The sequence below is a fragment of the Asterias rubens genome, chromosome 12 (assembly GCF_902459465.1).
Source record: "Asterias rubens chromosome 12, eAstRub1.3, whole genome shotgun sequence".
In the NCBI taxonomy this organism is placed as follows: Eukaryota; Metazoa; Echinodermata; class Asteroidea; order Forcipulatida; family Asteriidae; genus Asterias; species Asterias rubens.
The window spans coordinates 4,009,880-4,029,537 of record NC_047073.1 but is presented as its reverse complement, the minus strand read 5'-3'; the positions used below and the strand labels follow the sequence as shown (position 1 = coordinate 4,029,537).

At 37.9% G+C, this 19,658-nt stretch overlaps 1 protein-coding gene across 1 annotated transcript; it reads left to right on the top strand.

Moving 5' to 3' along the window:
- Window positions 1-60: 60 nt before the first annotated feature.
- Window positions 61-18,156, top strand: LOC117297362 (membralin-like). The gene is made up of 11 exons (XM_033780351.1): window positions 61-107; window positions 1,488-1,809; window positions 8,226-8,427; window positions 9,464-9,703; window positions 10,749-10,859; window positions 11,340-11,462; window positions 12,186-12,344; window positions 12,790-12,873; window positions 14,215-14,347; window positions 15,810-15,909; window positions 16,680-18,156. Exons 2-11 carry the CDS (start codon window positions 1,606-1,608, stop codon window positions 17,388-17,390), a joined length of 2,067 nt encoding a protein of 688 aa, XP_033636242.1. The 5' UTR covers window positions 61-107; window positions 1,488-1,605; the 3' UTR covers window positions 17,391-18,156.
- The last annotated feature ends 1,502 nt before the right edge of the window (window positions 18,157-19,658 follow it).

Here is a 19,658-nt window from a genome sequence, read left to right as displayed (position 1 = left end):
AAACACTAGGAAACCAGCGAAAGCAGCAGTCAGTGATTTTACCGATTTTTAACACACAGACACAGACAGAGGAGGACAGCAAAGCTACACATGCACAGTAATAGTCGGTATGCAAAAACTCCTTTTTGTATGTTTTTGTTCAATTAAACTGATATAGAAATGTGAAATACCATTTTGTTGATTCATAATGTATTCGAACATGTAATTTAATAAAAACTTGTGGTTTGTAAAAGGTTATTTGACGAAGCATTTTTTAATGTTATTTTTTTGTACTTCGTTTTCATGATGAGTCAATTGAAATCATCTATGATCAAGCTGTCGGTATAAAGTTGTTTGTCTTTTTTTGGTGATTTTTAGACTTGAGGTTTTTCTATATTTCATATCAGTTGAATGCTATAGAGATATATACTTTGTATAGCATGCATCGTGGTTCTGGCAGCGGTGTCAAGACAGTTAGTTAACAATTAAAGATATTTAATAAACATAAAATTAATAATAATAATATTAAATCAAACTTCAAAGTTATTTCTTCCATTGTTATCTTTTTGTCAGTTTGTATATTTCTTGAATTTTGAATTTTGAATTGAAGAAGTTGTTTTGGGACATTAAATTAAGATATAAACCGGGTTAAAATGTGGTTTGTTTTACATTTAAATTTACTGATTGCACTGCGCTGGAATTCATTGCACTCAATTGTCAATATCACACAGTTGATTGTCTTTGAAAAAGTCGTAGTATTATTTGCAATTATAACTTAAGACATGTTTTGTTATTGTTAATGTTAGGTTCTTCATCGCCAACATTAAAGAGGGCTACAGTGTAGATAACTCAGTTGGTAATGGTAGAGTGCTGGCATGTTAATTCGGAGGTCGCTGGTTCCAGTCCCACTCTTATCAATCTTCTTTGTTCAACCCTTAATCATTCTTCTAATCAAGAATCCCAAATTAAGTAAAGAATAATATGGCAACTGTAATTTAAAGTATGGGCTAAAGAAGATTTTCCCTTGGTTTGAGCTTAAATTTCATTTATGATTTGTTTTTTTTCTTTTCACTCAAATTTGTTGTTATCCATTGGCCGTCATCTTGCCTTTCACAGAGCTTGTTTAACATGGACAACAGAGGATGCCTTACTGCAGATGGCTGGCTGTAGATTAGTCTTGGCCCAAGACACTAGTGACCGATAGCTGATAGTCTATCCTTTGAATTAAATCGTTATCCGCTGTCGATCACTGACGTCTTTGGCCAAGACTGATCCACAAGTAGAAGCCATCGGCGAATCCAGGCAAAATAAAGGATAACAATAACACGGGATCTGTGTGCATCCAATCAAATGACAAGGATAGATCTCTGTGTATGATGTTAGTATTTAATAGGAGTTCATCACTAACCATTTGTTTTAACTTGGATTATTATCAAAAGAAATTGAGATACAGTCAAATGATTCAGGTTTGTTAAAAAATATATGAAAATGTTTTTATTTTTACACAGAGCTGAAACAAGTCTGTTCTCAGAGTTCAAAGGTCGCTCATCAAGGACTTTCTTCCGGCCATTATTTGTTTGACTTTCTTCATCGAAGTTGATAGAACTGCAGTTGTGGGTACCAGCCATGCCGCCTGTCAACCCACAGCAGCAGCAGCAGCAGCAACCAGTGAATGCTGATGCCGCACGCAACAACAACAACAACCCAAATCCGTTACTCAACGTTAGGGACAGGCTTTTTCATGCGCTGTTCTTCAAGATAGCTATTACATATGCAAGGGCGTTTCCTCCCTCTGTAAGACGCTTCTTTGAGTTTGCAATTCTCATGAAGGTAAGAAGTTCTTTAAAACCCAATTATAAAAAAAAAACTTGTTATTTGGTCTGTACATTTGTAACTATGTGAGTAACCAAAATTCATAACATTTTAGTTTTTACGTTTTTGTTGTGGAGACACCCAGTGTACATAAAACTCTCTTATTTTTATGAGTAACCATCACAGGATGACTTTTATGTATATTTACCTTAAAAATGTACAATCAATTGTATCTCCGCAAATATCACTTAATTCCCACTATGCAATATTAAATTCTTATCGTTAACAGAAAGTACACATTATAAGCAGCCTTTACTTTTATGTTCTCACACGCCCGCCGGAACACAGTTTTCGAAGCATTCCAAAAAGAATGAAACAAAAATCTACCATTTTTGTGACTCGTGATTTGAGGACTGATTTTATAGAACTTCTTTGTAATAAAAACTTTGTGAGTCAAGCTTTTGCGTAGTTACGTAAGAGACTGTGGACACCCATACACAACTCTGAATGGATGTGTTTACACAATGGTACCAGGGTTTGCTCATCCTGGAGGTTGCTATACAAAAGCTTGCCCCTAATCACGTGGCGTAGCAACTGTCTCGATAGTCTGAGGAATTCAAATGTACAAGGGTACATTGTAACTATTAAGCAAATCATTGTACCAGACATTATACAAATTTAACTCGCAAATGGCTTTTAATTGATGAAGCAAAGAATTCAGAAGGAAAAGGTCAACAAGGCCAAAATAACAATAGGGACTTTTGGGACCCTTGGTGGCAGCAGACTTACCTGGTAAAATCCATTGTTCTCGGTAATTTGCGCATGCTCAGAACTATGTTAACAATGGAAATTTACCTGTTAAGTCTGCTGCCACCTAGCGTTCCAAAGTCTCCCATAACATACCACAGGATCTGGTCTTACAGACATGAGGCATTTTTCGCTTCATGGCCTCAATCCTCTGAGATCCAGTTCCTTGTCTTTTATGTCACTCCACACCAAACTGGACTTTGAAGATTGGAATACCTGACCATGTGAAAAGAAATTGTTATTTAAAAGGGAAATAAACTCTAGGTTCAAATGGTGATCCCCTAAGAGCGTCCATGTCGTTTTTACTTCCTCCACAACACTTCTCAAACCTGCCAAATCAACTGAACACCTCTGCTTTTTCTTCAGCCGCGCCACGCATCTGGAACTCTCTACCACTTAATCTTCGATCTTGTCTTTGTACCGCAAAATTCAAGTCTCTTCTCAAAACTTATCTTATGTCACAGGTTTTCAATGACTAATTTTGTCGTGTCTGTTTTTCTTTGTGTTGTGTTTTGTTTTTGTTTTGTTTTTGGTTTTACTGCACCTTGAACACCCAGCATGGGGGATATGTGCGCATTACAAGTCTTTTTATTATTATTTATTATTATTTTGTGTGATTTGTATGGCTTGGTTAGCCTGCCTATTTAAAACCAGTCATGCTTGACATACAAATGGCCAGATTTTCATTTTCAAGATTGTACTACTCCTAATTAAGGTTTTGGGTATTGGTGTTCCATACTGGACATGCTGTGGGTTCGAATCCCAGTCGTGACACTTGTGTCGTTGAGCAAGATACTTTACTATAATTGCTTCTCTTCACCCAGGGGAATAAATGGGTACCTGTGAGGGTAGAGGTTGATATTGTGAATGAAAAAGCCTTTTGAGCGATATAAACCTTTGCCCAGGTTGTATACTCCCAAGGGAGCTGAGAAACATTAAATGGGATGTTATTGGCCCTATGACCAGGGCACTAATGTAAAGCGCATTGATACGGTTATTGTGAAATGCGCTATATAAGAATCAGTTATTATTATTATTATATTATTATTATTATTCTGATGAATTTATGAATTTATGGTGCTCTGTGCAAAGTTCAATACAAATCTACATTTGCCCATAGAAGTGCTTGCCCCTTACCAGAGGGCAATTGCTGTGCTCCTTTAACCGCAAAGTTCAAGTCATGTTAGTCCATCAATCAATGTTTCAACCAGTTCATACTGTCCATATTAAAATAGAGACTTGTTCAACACTAAATCAGACAGCTGGACCACTTGGAGTTAATTTTGTCTGGTCCTTGTTTAAACTACATGTAGCATCTGGCTAGCAAACCACTGCCAAGAAAGAACGCTGAAGTGATAACAATAATTTTATGGCTATCAGTAACACTAACACTAACAGGTTTAAGTTTTGTTCTCAAATGCCTTGAAAAAAGAAAAAAAAAATAATAGTAATGATGCTTATTTGATGTTAAAGGAACGAGTTGGATCGGACGAGTTGGTGTATGAAAAGTGTTTGTAACCGTTTGTTATAAAGTGCATATATGATGGGAAAGATGTTTTAAAAGCAGAATACAATGATCCACACAAATTTGCCTCGAATATGCGTGGTTTCCCTTTTACTTTGCGAACTAACAAGGTCGGCCATATATGGGAGTCAAAATGGCCGACCGTGTTGGTCGACGAAGTAAAAGGAAAACCATACAATTTCGAGGCATGTTTGTGTGGATCATTTTATTCTACTTTTACAATATCTTTCTACCCATGCATTTTATAACAAACGGTTACAAACACTTTTCAAAGACCAACTCGACCGATCCAAGGCAACGTGTTCCTTTAAGCTTTAATTTAAAGATTATCGATAAAACCTTTTATGCCGAAAAGAATAAAAAACAAATTAGGCTGTTTTGATCTATTCTACAATGGGTCAGAAACACAAACATGTACTTTGATTACATTTGTTATGATTACAAGTATTTCAAATCAGTTTGATTAGAGTGAACAAAAACTTGTTCATTTGATGTACATGTACATTTATTGTGTCATGTACTTTTCCTAATCACAAGTATGAAAATACACGTATAATATCATAATACATGAAATAGAACCATCATCACCAAACATGTACTTTGGGGCTTTTTGTACCACATTCTTTCTGAACAATTTCCAAGCCCACAAACTTAAAAGTGTAATCTTATTTTCTCAAGCTCGAAGAAATAGAAAGCCTGTGGGTTTATTTTGGCTTGTGAGTAGGTGTGCAGCACAGCGCTTCTATTTTGGCTTTTTGACCCGCGGCATAAAAGCCCACACCAGACTCATTGTTAACACTTTTTACTGGTGTCCCTGCAGTGGCGCGCATACAGGCTTACTTACATCTGACCTACAGACATTTGTAGCTAGGGCTATTTTTGTAGCGTTCTGTTTATGTACAGGAAGTGTATTGTATCTGGATGTTTGTATGATGACAAAAGTCAAGAACTCAAGTTATTGCCATTGTGCATTGGGTGTGAAGGGCACATGTGTACTGTACCGCCAATATTTATACTCACAAAATATGCATACACATGTACATGTCGTGGCCGAGCGGATAAGAGCACCGAATTCAAGCTCTGATGCTTCTGTTCAGCAGAGTGTGGGCTCGAATCCCGGTCGTGACACTTGTGTCCCTGAGCAAGGCACTTAACTATAATTGCTTCTCTCCACCCAGGGTCAAATGGGTACCTGTGAGGGCAGAGATGGTTCTTGTGATTGATTTAGCCGAGTAGCGCATATTAATGTTGCACAGGCTGCATACTCCCCACCAGGGAGCTGAGATGGTTTAAGGAGTGAATTAAGGCCCAGTGACCAGGGGTAATAATGTGAAGCGCTTTGGGACGCCCCGGGTGTGAAAAGCGCTATATATAAAAACGGGTTATTATTATTATTATTACATGGTATGTAAAATTAAACATTATTATAATGTTTGTCTGACCATGTACAGATACCCTACAAATGCTGCCCTACAAAATATCCTCTTTGTGTTTTAAGCCAGTATCCATAAAAACTACATGTACATGTACATGTATTGGCTTTTATTAGTGGCTTTTATGAATTCCCCAAACTGCCATAACAAGAAAACAAACATACATGATTTACATTGTACATGTAGACCGACTGAACGGTTTTTAGGTATGAAAAAGCACACTAGTAAGTCCCGTTCACCCAAGAGCAATTTACATGTAGCAAGGGTCCCTCGCTAAATTTCAGCAAGGTTGCAAAAGTTTACAAAATATACCTAAAAAAAAAGACAATTTTTGTTGTAGTGTCCAAGGTCCCTTGTAAAATCTTGTCCATAGGCTGCACATTTCAGTTGTATGTTATTCATGACCAGGGCCCAGTTTCATGGCTCTACTTACCGTAAGCACAGAATCAGCACTTACGGAACTAGGGAATTCTGTGCTTACGGCAAGCGTATTTCACGGGTTAGCGGCGAATTATGGCTTCTGCGCTTGCGTACTCCCTGTTACTACATGTAGGCATTCTACGCTTTACAAGGCTAGCGCAGAAATTCGGCGCTTGCACGTCAAGCGGGGAACCTTGATCGCAAGCGCAGAATTCGGCGGTAAGCAGAGCCATGAAATTGGGCCATGCTGTTGCACAGAAAACATACATTGTACATGTACGTGTTTACATTAAATTAAGATGTGGCGGTTTGCATTGTGGAAAGGCAACAATTTATGTAAGCATTTGGCAGTTGGCACTGTGCCAATAAACATCATAAATCTCTTTCTACAATATTGCATATAATGTATACGATCATGGAGCAATAAACGATGTAGGTCTGTTTTTTTAGTAGCGTAACACTTTGTACATAGTGTGTGTAGTTAAACTACTTCAGTCTGTGATTCCATGGTTATGACTTATCCAGACGTGAAGCACAGATGTACATGTATTGCTTTGACCAATGCGTACGTACAGTATGTATGATGCACACATTGTACACACACGTACTATGATACACACATTTGCTGGTACACGTTTGTGTGGCAAAAACATGCAATGCTTTATTCATGTACACACTCATGATTGATTTATATTACCTCAGTCATGAACATCACGGACCCTAAATTAAGTCGGCTCCTCACAGCGTGGGAGCTGACAGCCCCTAGATTCTGTCATAATGTGACCAATGCTTAGTGTAGGAGGTTTCTGCACATATTGTAGCAAGAGGTATTGCCAGTAATTTGTCCAGGGGTACAGGTCTTGATTTATGCTCCACCATGAATTGAATACTCTAATGCTTGTCAGCTTGTGGTGGGATTTCTGCCTTGCACTGTCATGACTGTAGTGAAGTTGTAGAGACCTACATGTATGCATGACATGTTGCCACTTCTTGGAAGTATTGCATTTGTAGCATGCAGACTCGCTGTTCATAAAAAAGGTTTATATTTTAATGGTTATTAAATCTAGATGTCCAAAAACTTTCAAATTGTCAAAATGTGGTTTCGAAATTATTGGAGATGAATATGTTGTGTACTATTCTAAGTAGTTACCTTTTGGATTATCTTGCTTGATATGTAGTTCCCTAGTCTCCTGGACAAAATTGTACTTGAATCAACAGACAGTAGAATCAACAGATGATCACTGTTCACAGTATGGCAGACTACCCCATGTAACCTGTGTGTGACATCACACCAGGGTCCAATTTCATAGAGCTGCTAAGCACACAAATTTGCTAAGCATGAAATTTCTTTCTCGATAAAAACAGGATTACCAGACAAATTTCCATTTGTTGCATATTGCTTGTTACTTGTATTCAGCTGTTGTTCGCTTATCCTGAAAATCACGTGGACAGTTGGTTGGTAATCCTGTTTTTTATCCACGCAGAAATTTCAGGCTAAGTAAATTTTTGTGCTTAGCAGCTCTATGAAATTTACCCCTGGCCTTAAAAATAAAAAAATGACACCCTCTTTTTTGCAAGAAATCTATGTTTTACATGTAATTTTTTTTTAATCATCTAGTCCAAGTAAAGATGATAAAATCCAAGTTCAAATACTTGACCATCATAAGTCAGAGTTTTAGTCAGTGTGCACATTTCTGTAGTGCTTATTTTGCAGTCATTAGAGTTTGGCTTTTTTATGGACATTGTTCAATACACGTAATAAAAATGAATTAGGCCTATAAACCATGTGGCCTTTGCCACAATAAGTGTGACCTTGTACATTCTTTGGCTATTCTGGCAGGCAAGATACTGCACTGATCATATGGGAAACTTTACATCTTGTGTCATGATTTCCACATAAATCCAAGAGTTATGAAAGTAAAAGCTGGACACGTTTTGAGATGTACCCCCTTTCATCATATCAAAAGTTGATAAAAAACAGACAGTGTAATTTCCATTAAATATAAGATTGTATGTTTTCTTCAATTAGGCTGTGTACAAATCATGCCTGCAGGAAGTCCAGCATGTCCAGACGTGGTGGCTCTTTTGTAAACATGTGATGTCACAGGTCACATCGTCTATAGACCAACACAGTAGTTTGATATAAAATCTAATTTTTACTTAAATTGTTCAATAAAAAAGTGCTATATAAATAAGGTTGTTATTAATAAATTCCGCTTATTTTCTTTAATCTGTTGTCTTTTCCCCAGGCGTTGACAGCCCTCTTTGTCCTAGCGTACATACACAGCACATTTTCCCGGACACCTATTAACTGCTTAGCAGACTACCAGGAACTGTGGCCACGTGACGGCATCCTTCGAGTAGAGATAGTTCACAATCGCACCAGCCCCCAGGCCTTCTCTATCTATAACAAGAAAGGACAGACAGACAGTCAGTCATCCCCGAATGCTGGTATGTCTCCATGATGTCTTAAAGATGCTATGTCGGATTTTTGGCCGATTCGACCCACAAATTTTGATTTAAAATTCAATATTTTTATGGGGGTCGAGAAAGTTACATGCTTTCATTTGAGCCATTGCTCGAAAAAGTCCGCCAATTATTAGTAGCAGTGAAATAAAGTGCTCAAAATTAGTTTTTGTCGGGATCCCGACAATATATCACGTGACCAATTCTTATGTGTTTTATAAGAAACGTTTAAAATTTTTGTCATGGTGCCTGACCATCAAAAGTAAAAGTTAAACTTTTTTTCACTAGAGCGGGTGATACTCTTTGAAATACCATTCACTCAAAAAAAAACAATTTTTTAATGTTTGGGGCCAAAAATCTGACACAGCATCTTTAAGGTTTATGAAGTCAAAGTGCCTTTGGTTTTTTGAACCGTTTGATTGTTTTTTTTGTGTTATATAAATGACGATGACTACCACAAAAAAAAATCATGTGAAAATTTAATTTCAAAAGTAATTCTTAATAGCAATACACAATCTGAGAAACAAAAATGACGGTAATGCTTCTCAGATTCAAGTTTCGGGTCATAAAAACTAATTTCTTTTTTACATATGACCACATTTCATTATAGAAATGTTTCTCCAAATACTTAATACTATTGAAAGCCGCTGTGTAGGCTTCTGACCAAAAGTTGTTATCACCACTAATTTTAAGAGTGATAACGATATAAAAAGGTTTGCGGTAACACCACGTAATGACTATCTCTAATGAGTTGGGGTGTTTCTGATAAGAAACGTTGGTTTCAACTCGATGTTTCGATCAGTATGCTCTGATCGTCTTCTGCAGAAAACGTCCAGAAGACGATCAGAGCATACTGATCGAAGCGTCGAGTTGACACCAACGGTTCTTTTCAGAACCACCCCAACTCATTAGAGAAAGTCATTACGTGGTGTTACCGCAAACCTTTCTATATCGTATTTCCACCATGCAAAGTTTCAAATCCTACTTAAAGAGTGATAACCAAACGTACTCTTTAACTCAGATGCAGATGTAGCGGACCAAAATGGAGTCACCCTGATGCCAATGTTCTGGGAGTACCCTGGTAAAGATGGCAACTTCTGGACCAAGGATTCAGAAAACGTCCAGCATGAAGGCCCAGAGGTAGACCCTGCTCTTGACGATGCTAATATTACCGTCGACATCATGGTGCCCGGGAAACCAGTCAAAAATATGCAACCATTTCGTGAAACGGTCTCGGAGTTTGAAATGTTCACCAGGGCAGGTAAAGACTACGAACAGTTGAACAAGAAGCCGGTTAAGAATAAAATTTTGAACGTGTGATGCAATGTTTTGATTGGTCGTAAGTGTGTTCAGTTGTGACCAATTAAGTCAGCGTACCAGACCTGTCCTGATTAAAAGACAGCTTTGCTGTGTCACATGGTTTGGGGGTAAGCTTTTGTATAGATAATGGCACCTCAACCATGTGACATAGCAATGCTGTATAAAAATGTAAAATATTAAATAGTCCATAATGTGCCCATTGTAGTACCTTGCCTGCTGGAAAGGCCCTGGCATGTAGAAGCTAGTGGGTTATTTTGGAGGGGTTTTAATTTTTTTGTGACAACCACTGGTATTGTATTTGAATCTTTTTAAAAACAACTCTTCACCGTCTTAACTTAATGTGTGTATCATACAGCAGTTTTATTTCAAAGAGTTATACCCTGTGCTTGTCTTTTTATAAAACACTGTGTCTCGTTTTACTCTTTAAGCATGTTTTATGCCTCGGGGTTGTATTAATGTGAGGTGCTTAAAGCCATTATACACTTTTGGTAAACAGTATTGTCCAAGTCCCACACTTCGTGTATCACAACTTATATATAAAATAACAAACCTGTGAAAATTAAAGCTCAATCGGTCATCGGAGTCGGGAGAGAATAATGGGAAAACCCACCCTTGTTTCCGCGCATTTCCCCGTGTCATGACATGTGTTTAAAATAAATCCGTAATTCGAGAATTGATATTGTTTTAATGTTTTCCGAAAAAGTAAAGCATTTCATGGAACAATATTTCAAGAGAAGTCTTTCACCATTACCTTCTGTAAACACTGTAAACTATTCGTAAATCTGTGAACTTTTTTTTTTTTTTTTTGTACCGAAAGTGTATAATGGCTTTAATAAATCTAATTATTATTATAAGGTTACTTAATTTGCAAACCTTGTACATTTCTTGTACACAAATATAGCTGGCTGAATAATTTTACATACTTTTTCCACATTGCCTTTTGTGTGGTTCACCCTTTTCTTTTTTTTCCCCTGTTACCTTGATAGTGTGGCCAGCCGATGAGTATATCATGGAGTATTCATTGGAGTATGGATTCCTACGCCTCTCATCAAGCACTAGGGAGAAGCTTGGCATCCCCGTCATGGTGGTTCAACTCGGTAAGACAATCAAACTAAAACTTTCACTAGGATAACCAAACTCCCGAGTTAACGATACCTGCTATGGTGACATACATGTATTAGATGAGGTTTATGGTTGCACCATGTGTAAATCTCTGTTTAGTAGTATTGATTCTGAGAAGAACGGGTTGTTGACGTCCTCCTGATTTCAATCATAATTTGTTTCTGTTCAAGATGTTACAAAGTGAGGCATTGTTATTGGAAATGTTTTTGTTAGGTTATGATATTGCTTGCCCGAAGTTAGTTTCACAGGGGTCGATTTCACAAAGAGCAAGGACTAGTCCTAACTTAGGACTAGTCCTAGGAGATAGAAAAAACATATGGGTAGTCCTAAGTTAGGACGAGTAACTCTTCCTAAATCGAGATAAGACTAGTCTTAACTCTTGCGGGCCTGCCGTCCAGTGTAAAATATGAGCCCTGTTATAGTTCTGAATTATTTTTGTTGTGGTTTGATTTAAGATCCAACACAAGATGAATGTTTTGGGGACACATTGAGTCGGTTCTTCCTGGAGGAATTTCTTGGATATGACGACATTCTGATGTCTAGTGTAAAGAGTCTGGCTGAACACGAAGATAATAAAGGTAAGAATTTACTTTATGAACTAACATGAGATGTGCGTATTGAGGGGTCGATTTCACATATAGCTAAATCATAGAGTTATATATAAGAACTAGAGGGTGCACTGGCCTATGCACGCGACCCGGCATGCGTGCAGGCGGCCATTTTCTAAGTTGACAAAACAGGCATTGCTTAGCGTGTGTTTGTGCGGCCATTTTGTAAATTGACAAAACAGCATCGCGTCAGCATTCAATAAACACAAATTCCAACGTGTACTTCATATCCAACGCGTGTACAGAATGGTACTGATGAGTAAATGGTTGATAATTAAAATTAGATGAGAGAGGTTTCGAAAGTCTACGGATACACATACAGATACCGATACGTCGACACTTTGACTTCGTATTTTGCACACACAGTACAGGATACAGGAGCTCGTACACTTCATAGAAAAACGGATACTGTTTTACAGACTTTTAGTTGTCCTTTTGTCACAGATCAAAAACATTTCCCACGGAAATGCTTTCACTGGTATCGTGCTTGATATGAAATTTTGTTTTAGTCATTTGCTAGCAAAACGATGAGAAAATGCCATGCATAAAACACGGGGTCTCTATAGGTCGTGCTTGTCGGGAAAAACACTCATGATGAATTTCAACTTGTTGATGTAAAGGTTGAAATTGAGTACCTGTTTGCGGATAATAAAGTGAATTGAATTTTATATTTCTCAATTTTATTTGATTCAGGATACCTACGCAATGTGGTGACCGGTGAGCATTATCGGTTTGTCAGTATGTGGATGGCAAGAACGTCTTACATCGCGGCGGGCTTCATCATGCTAATCTTCACTATCTCCATCTCAATGCTACTTAGATACTCACACCATCAGATCTTCGTTTTCATTGGTTAGTTTCAGTAGGCTCAAATGAGACAGGAGTTTTGATTGGCTACGATTGTAAATCTGTGAACATTTTGTGCTCAATTGGTCATCGAAGAAAAAAAATTAAAGAGATGAAAACACCCCTTGTACAAATTTGTGTGCTTTCAGATGCCTGAGAGAGGCTTCAGGGCTGAAGACTTTCTCAGATTTATATATCGTAGTGAGAAATTACCTCTTTCTCAAAAATTACAATAATTCAAAGGAAGTTGTTTCTCAGAATGTTTTTAACTACCAACAACACTCAGTTTTACAGTTTTTATGCTAATATATATTTTGAGTAATTACCAAACTTTTCCAGTGCCTTTAAAGCAGCTCTATGAATAGTGGCACAACTAAGATCAATATTTTGAGTAGAAGTTTTCTCTTTTTGATCTTGTCGTAATGGATTTCCGTATCTTTTTCTTCTTCAGTGGATTTACTACAGATGCTTGAGATGAATACTGCTATAGCTTTCCCTGCAGCTCCTCTTCTAACGGTCATTTTAGCTCTTGTGGGTAAGTTGACTACTCTATGAAACAGTCAAACACTTCTACCTGACATCAATATAAAAATCAATCTGGGCGTTTATGTAGCACTTGTAGCTCACACAGGTCTGTGTTGCAATCGTAGAGTTATATATAAGAACTAGAGGGCGCAAGGGTGATGCTTCTTGCACGAAGGCAAAGGGACCGCAAGGAGACACGCACGCCATTCTGTATGCGCGTTGAATATGAAACACACGTTGGAGTTTGTGTTTATTGAACGCTACGCGATGCTTTTTTGGTTCAACTTACAAACTGGCCGCCAAACACACGCTGTGAGATGCCAGTTTTGTCTACTTAGAAAATGGCCGCCTGCGCGTATGCCGCAGTGCGTATATAGGCCAGTGTGCCCTCTAGTTCTTATATATAACTCTATGGTTGCAATCACTCTGTGGACATTCCTTTGTTCTGTACACGTATGTCCAATTCTTCAATACTGCAAATAACACTGTGGACATGTGTAAGTAAACATAGTGTTGAGTCTGTCAGTCTATGCGTTGTGTGTGCCTCTTTTGTTGTCAAATCCCCACTTTGTATGTAGTGCTTGCCCAATGGTGTCACAACGCTGTACAGAAACTAAACACACATAGGTTGTGGCGTTTTGGTACCCCATGCATTGACCACCATCGCTGAGGTCAAAACTGGCCTCCAATCAGAGGTCTTCATTTACCTCAATGAGGGCGCTGTTTTATGCTTGTGATTAGGTAGATTGCATTGATGTCTTAACAGGTTTCTTCAGCTTTTAGATCCATGACCCGGGGTCAATTTCACAAAGAGTTATTAGGACTAGTCTTAACTTAGGACTAGTCCTAGGAGATTTTTAAAAAACTTAAAGGAACGTTACAGAATTGGTGAGAAACAAAAATTGTGAAGATCACAGATTTACATAAAACTTACACGGTCTAATGATGATGATAGTAGAAAACATCCCTTGAAATATTTCTGTCTGAAATGTCATATTTGACGAGAAATTAATAATCCAACTTCGCGTTTGGAGTTTATTGCTCAGTGAGCGTTTTATTCATTTTTATTTTGGCATCAATGCAATGCAAAATTTGTAATCGGTTTTTCAATATTCTCTCGTGACCCAGATGGCCGATCGATCTCAAACTTCTACAGGTTTGTCAGTTTATGTATATGGTGGATTACATAAAGTGCTTACACTGCCGGCAACTGTTTTGTTAGCAAAAACCAATTCTGTAATGTTCCTTTAAGCTAGTCCTAAGTTAGGACAAGTAACTCGTCCTAACTTGAGATAACTCCACCCCAGAGAAATGTCTTTTGAGTTCAGTACTTGTGTTTTCATCTCCGCAGGTATGGAGGCAATCATGTCGGAGTTCTTCAATGATACGACAACAGCTTTCTACATCATTCTGATTGTGTGGGTTGCGGATCAATATGATGCTATATGCTGCCATACAAACATCACCAAAAGACACTGGCTTAAGTAAGTACAACCCCTCCCTCCTCTAATATACCTTTCTCACTCTGGCAATCTTGTTTTGGCACGATTTTCACAAAACACTAAGACTCATCTCAAAGGATTTGGGTACTTTTTGTAACACAAAACACAATAGACCTTTTCGCAAATACCGGGGCGCGCGCGTAAAGCTTGGAATTAGGTGCATTGTGGTCTAGCTGGTATCCAAATTTGATCCATATACATGTATATCCCACAATGCACCTCATTCAACAGTCTGCGCTTGCGCATTGGTATTTGCGATAAGGTCTATGTCCACAGATTTACATTAACCTTACACAGTTTGAAGATAATGATAGTAGAAAGCGTACCTTAAAATATTAGTTGCTGAGATGCAGTAGTTTTTGAGAAATGAGTAAAACAATGTCATGAAAATATGTTTTTACGTGCAAAAATAATTTTCGTCTCATAATCACTGAGACAAAAAAGAGTTTTCATGACATTGTATTTCTTAAAAAACTACAGCACCTCAGCAAGTAATATTCTCAGGGAAGCTTTCTACTATCATTATCTTCAAACTGTGCAAGTTAAGTGTAAATCTGTGGGCATTGTGTTTTTTGTCCTACAAAAAGTACATAGATCCTTTAAGACGAGTTCGTCTGCTCAAAGAATGTTTTCTGTTTTCTTTGGAACTGGTTGCATGTAAACTACCTCGCGTGACAAGGCCCTGAAGACCGTTGGCACAGTTTTTTACAGTCAAGAAATAGCAAATCTGGTTGACCAATCAAAACAATTTTTTTTCATCTTATTGTCATATCAGCGCAAAGGGAAGGTACACGATTGGTAACTGTCAAAGCCCGTCTTCTCACTTGGTGTATCCCAACATAAGCATAAAATAACAAGCCTGTGAAAATTTGAGCTTAATTGGTCATCTAAGTTGGGAGAAAATGATGAGAGAACGAATTTGTGTGCTTTCCGATAGGAATAAAAGACTTCTGGCTAGAAGTCTTTTATTATTTTAGTGAGAAATTACCTCTTTCTCAAAATCTATGCTACTCCAATGCTTATTACCAAGTCAGTTTTTTAAGTTAACATTTGTCTTGAGTAATTACCGAACGTGTACCTTCCCTTTAAAAAGCACTTACTTCATGTACTTACATGTACATGTACGCTCGAGTTTGAAATTTTCAAAACATTGTATCTTGCTTCAAATAGCCCAGTTGTACTCACTAACTAACGAGTATGCACCCCAATACAAACTTTTGGCACACATCATTTTCGAAAGAGATATATATTTACAATATTAAGTGGAGGTACAACATTTTGGCACTGATTTGACGATATAATATGACTTTTTAAATATTTTATTACATGTGATTTCAGCTTTGTACTTTGATATTTTTCTTTAAGATTTTTTCTGATGAAAACTTGACTCCATTCAGAGCTTACCTAACTCATTGTTTTTAAATTTCATTTTGTATGTCTGCAGGTTTTTCTACTTGTATCACTTTGCATTCTATGCCTACCATTATCGCTTCAACGGCCAGTACAGTGGATTGGCTCTCATCACATCATGGTTATTTATTCAGGTATGTCACAATACTTCTATAATTTTGTGTTTCCGTTCTCGGAAAGTTACCCTCTCCAAAGTCTTTCAAAACCAACGTACCCTGCAATACCGTAATAATTATGCTTAATAAAAGACACGCTTACCACTGGATTTAGAGTCTAAAGGCCTTGGGTGGATTTCACAAAGGTAGTCCTAACTTAGGACTAGTCCTAGGCAATGCGAGGAGATAGGACCAGTCCTAAGTTAGGATGGGTTACTGGTCCTAACTTAGGACCAGTCCTATCTCTTAGCATTGCCTAGGACTAGTCCTAAGTTAGGACTACCTTTGTGAAATCCACCCCTGGTCCCACTGCAGCGATGATGAGCGCGTGCGTATTCTCCGTGGAGCAGTTCAACCAACACAGTGCGTTCTCCGTGCATCGTGATCGTTATCGTTCTCGTTATTGCCGCAGTGTGACTCGGCCTTATCAGTTTGGTTCTGGTCTGACTTCATGACACTGGTGGACTTAATGTGCGCACTCGAACTAGACTAAAGCAGCTGCAAAGGAGTGATATCAATTTTACTTTGATTTTGCAATGCACATGGATTATTAACAGGGCTTAAGGTGGATCTACATAAATAACAAGCCCGTGTCACTGGCTTTTGAGAAACACATCACATGATTAAATGTATACTTTGACAGTTTCTTTGAAACATTCTTTGAAAAAGTTGATACAGTATTTTTCCATGACTAAGAAGAATTTGCTTTTAATTCTCAGAATAATTTTTTTTATTTTATTTGTACACAGCATTCAATGATCTTTTTTTTCCATCATCATGAGTTACCAACGATCCTACAACAAGCACGTATTCAGCTCCTCCTACAACGGAACCAACACGGCGGCATGCACGGTGCGGGCCTCAATGCTAATCTTAATCTCAATCTTCAAGACAACACACCCCAAGATATACCTCTAGAGGAGCCTCAGGGAACTCCCCAGGGTGGGGCTGAGGCGCAGGCGCACCGTACCCCAGGGAATGACACCACGCAACCCACGGCCGTCCCTCAAGCACAGCCCACCACCAGACCGACCATTTGGCAGTTCCATCTGGGCCCATTTAGGCGGGTTGCAGCTCAACGTTACCCACCTCAGCCAGCTAGTGCCAGTTACCCGACACCGGCGTCCAGTGCAAACATTAACAACTCAGTTCACTCAAACATTCAGCAACAAACTATGCCTACGACGGAAACTGTACTAAACAGTAATAGACAAAACAATGCTAGTGGTCCCGGTACAAGTAACAGTGTCCATCCCTCCACCACAAGTATAAACAATGAGACTGTACACGCTGACACAGCGATAGAACGGGACTCCAATAGTAGCATTTCAAGTTTGCCAGAAAGAAATTCCGTAGATAAATCTCAGCAGCATTATAAAAAGGATACACAATCAAATCTTGATGCCACTGACCGGGAAGCTAGATTGAGTAATTCAATGGACAGTGGAACAAGTGTTTGAGGAGTGAGCCCTCGCTTGAAGCAACTCACAACCTTCAGTGACTATTAGTACTCATTGAGTGCAACTACATGTATCATCTAGTGGATATATCTTTGTGACAATACCGTGCCAGAATTGTTACCTTTATGAGTTTGAGTGATTCGGCTTTGAGTTACTTTTAGGGTCTATATCCTATTTAATTATTCCACTTTATGGTGGCTAATGCTTATAAGCGCTCACCTCTCACCACTGTTAACCTGGTTCGAATCCCCGCCAGGGCCATGTGTGTGTAGAGTTGTGCATTGGTTATCTCCTATGCCACAAGGGTTTTTCTCTACAGGCCCCCTGGTTTTCCTTCCTCTGGACGAATCAAACACTGTCGATCTCCATCAAGTATTTTGTGTTGCCATATCGGCGACTACGTTGACCAAAAAAATCGTGCCAGTCAAGACTATCCAAATCCAAGTTATTTATTGAGCTTTTAAAATGCATCTTTTTTTAAAAATTGTAATTTTTTTATTATTTTTCATCAAACAAGCATAACTTGTAAATAGATTTGTCCCTTTCATGAAAATTTCATAGAGTTCCTCTAAATCTTAGCTGTCGTAAAATTATCAAAATAAATTATAATTCTCTCAAAACATTAGGACTGTGTAATATTTTGTCTAAACAAATTTGTTCAAATTGGTTTACTTAGTCTACCAAGCGATTAAATGTAAGCTTGGGCGATATCATGATATTATCGAATATCGCGATATTAATTTGGAAACGATTTCGATATCGGATGGATTTGGTTTTAATCGATATATCGCGATATATCGCGATATATCACGATAATCGTGATATATCGCAATATCTGCTAGTATTTGCTAGCTGAGACATCTTGCACCCAATAGGTTTGGAGTAAAACCAGAAGAATAGGTCATTAGAACACCTCTCTTAAGCTATGACTGTCTCTTCTACAACTTTCACTTGGAGTTTGAAGACTGATGATGTCAAATTTCATTAATCGCGATTATATCAAATATCGCGATATATTGTCGGCGATATATCGTGAATAAAATAAATCGATATCGCCCAAGCTTAATTAAATGTATATCAAGCTCCTCAAACTGCTAAATGTGTTACCATATTATTGTACTATGTACATTCCTTTAATGTAATAATCCAGTAATAAAAATTAGTAATATGGTCGTATATCTATTTGTATGCTTCAACACCTTGCAGTGGCTATGTCACATCCACAGCCCATTCAAAGGAGACACTTAAAGGCAGTGGACACTACTGGTAATTACTCAAGGTAATACTAGCATAAAACCTTACTTGATTAAATTAAAGTTGTGGTCACTAAGTCTGACTGTGATTGGTCAATTGTCATTCAAGGGAGAGCAACCAGTAATCATTTTTTGCTAGAATGTCATTTTTGAATTGTTTACTTCGAAACTTTTTAATTAACTGTTTTTTTAGTGAAGTATAAAGCCTTTATCAGGATGTGGCCATCTTGATTTTTTTTCACCCACATCAGTGTAACCAAACCGAGGCTAGTAGGAGAAACAGTCTGGTTCCTTTTTGTACAACGAGTAAAAGCATTCATTACTGTTTTTGGATTCAGGGAACTTGACCAATATGGTGGCAGCATGCTAATGGTCTATATTAAGTGTGATTCTGTGGGTGGTAAGCACAGACTTCTACAGTAAGCAGAACCATGAAATTGGGCCCAGGTAGGGACTGAAAACTCAAACCATGCAAAGCTCCGGGTAGGATTTGAACTAGGGTCCGACGGGGTTGAAAGGCAGGGAAACATGTCGTGACCATCCTGATCCCACAGACCTATGAAATATTGCCCTTTGAAAAAGTTAGATATGCCATTTTTAAGCTATAAAACTCATGGAGATATTTATCTAGGTTTAGAAAACATATCACGGTCAATAGGATTGTAGAGCAAAGCTAATGTGACATGCTTACAATATTAAAAACAAGTCCTCCCAAAAAAAGCACAAATTGGACTAGTTAATACAATTTAAACAAAATGTATGTACATTTTATCAAAATGTATGTACATTTTACCACAGAAAGATTTCAATTAATATTTATTAGTTTTCAACCAGATCTAAACATGTTGCACAAATTAAAAAAAACTTAAGCAAGATATAATATACCCCTGTTGATACCCTCTTTCCCATGTCTAATTAAATCTGAGATGTTTTATTTCATCAAATCAGTGGTGCTTTTACCTAAACCTTCATTTTGTTTTTGCTACAGTGTAACTGAAGGCTGTAATCCGGATTG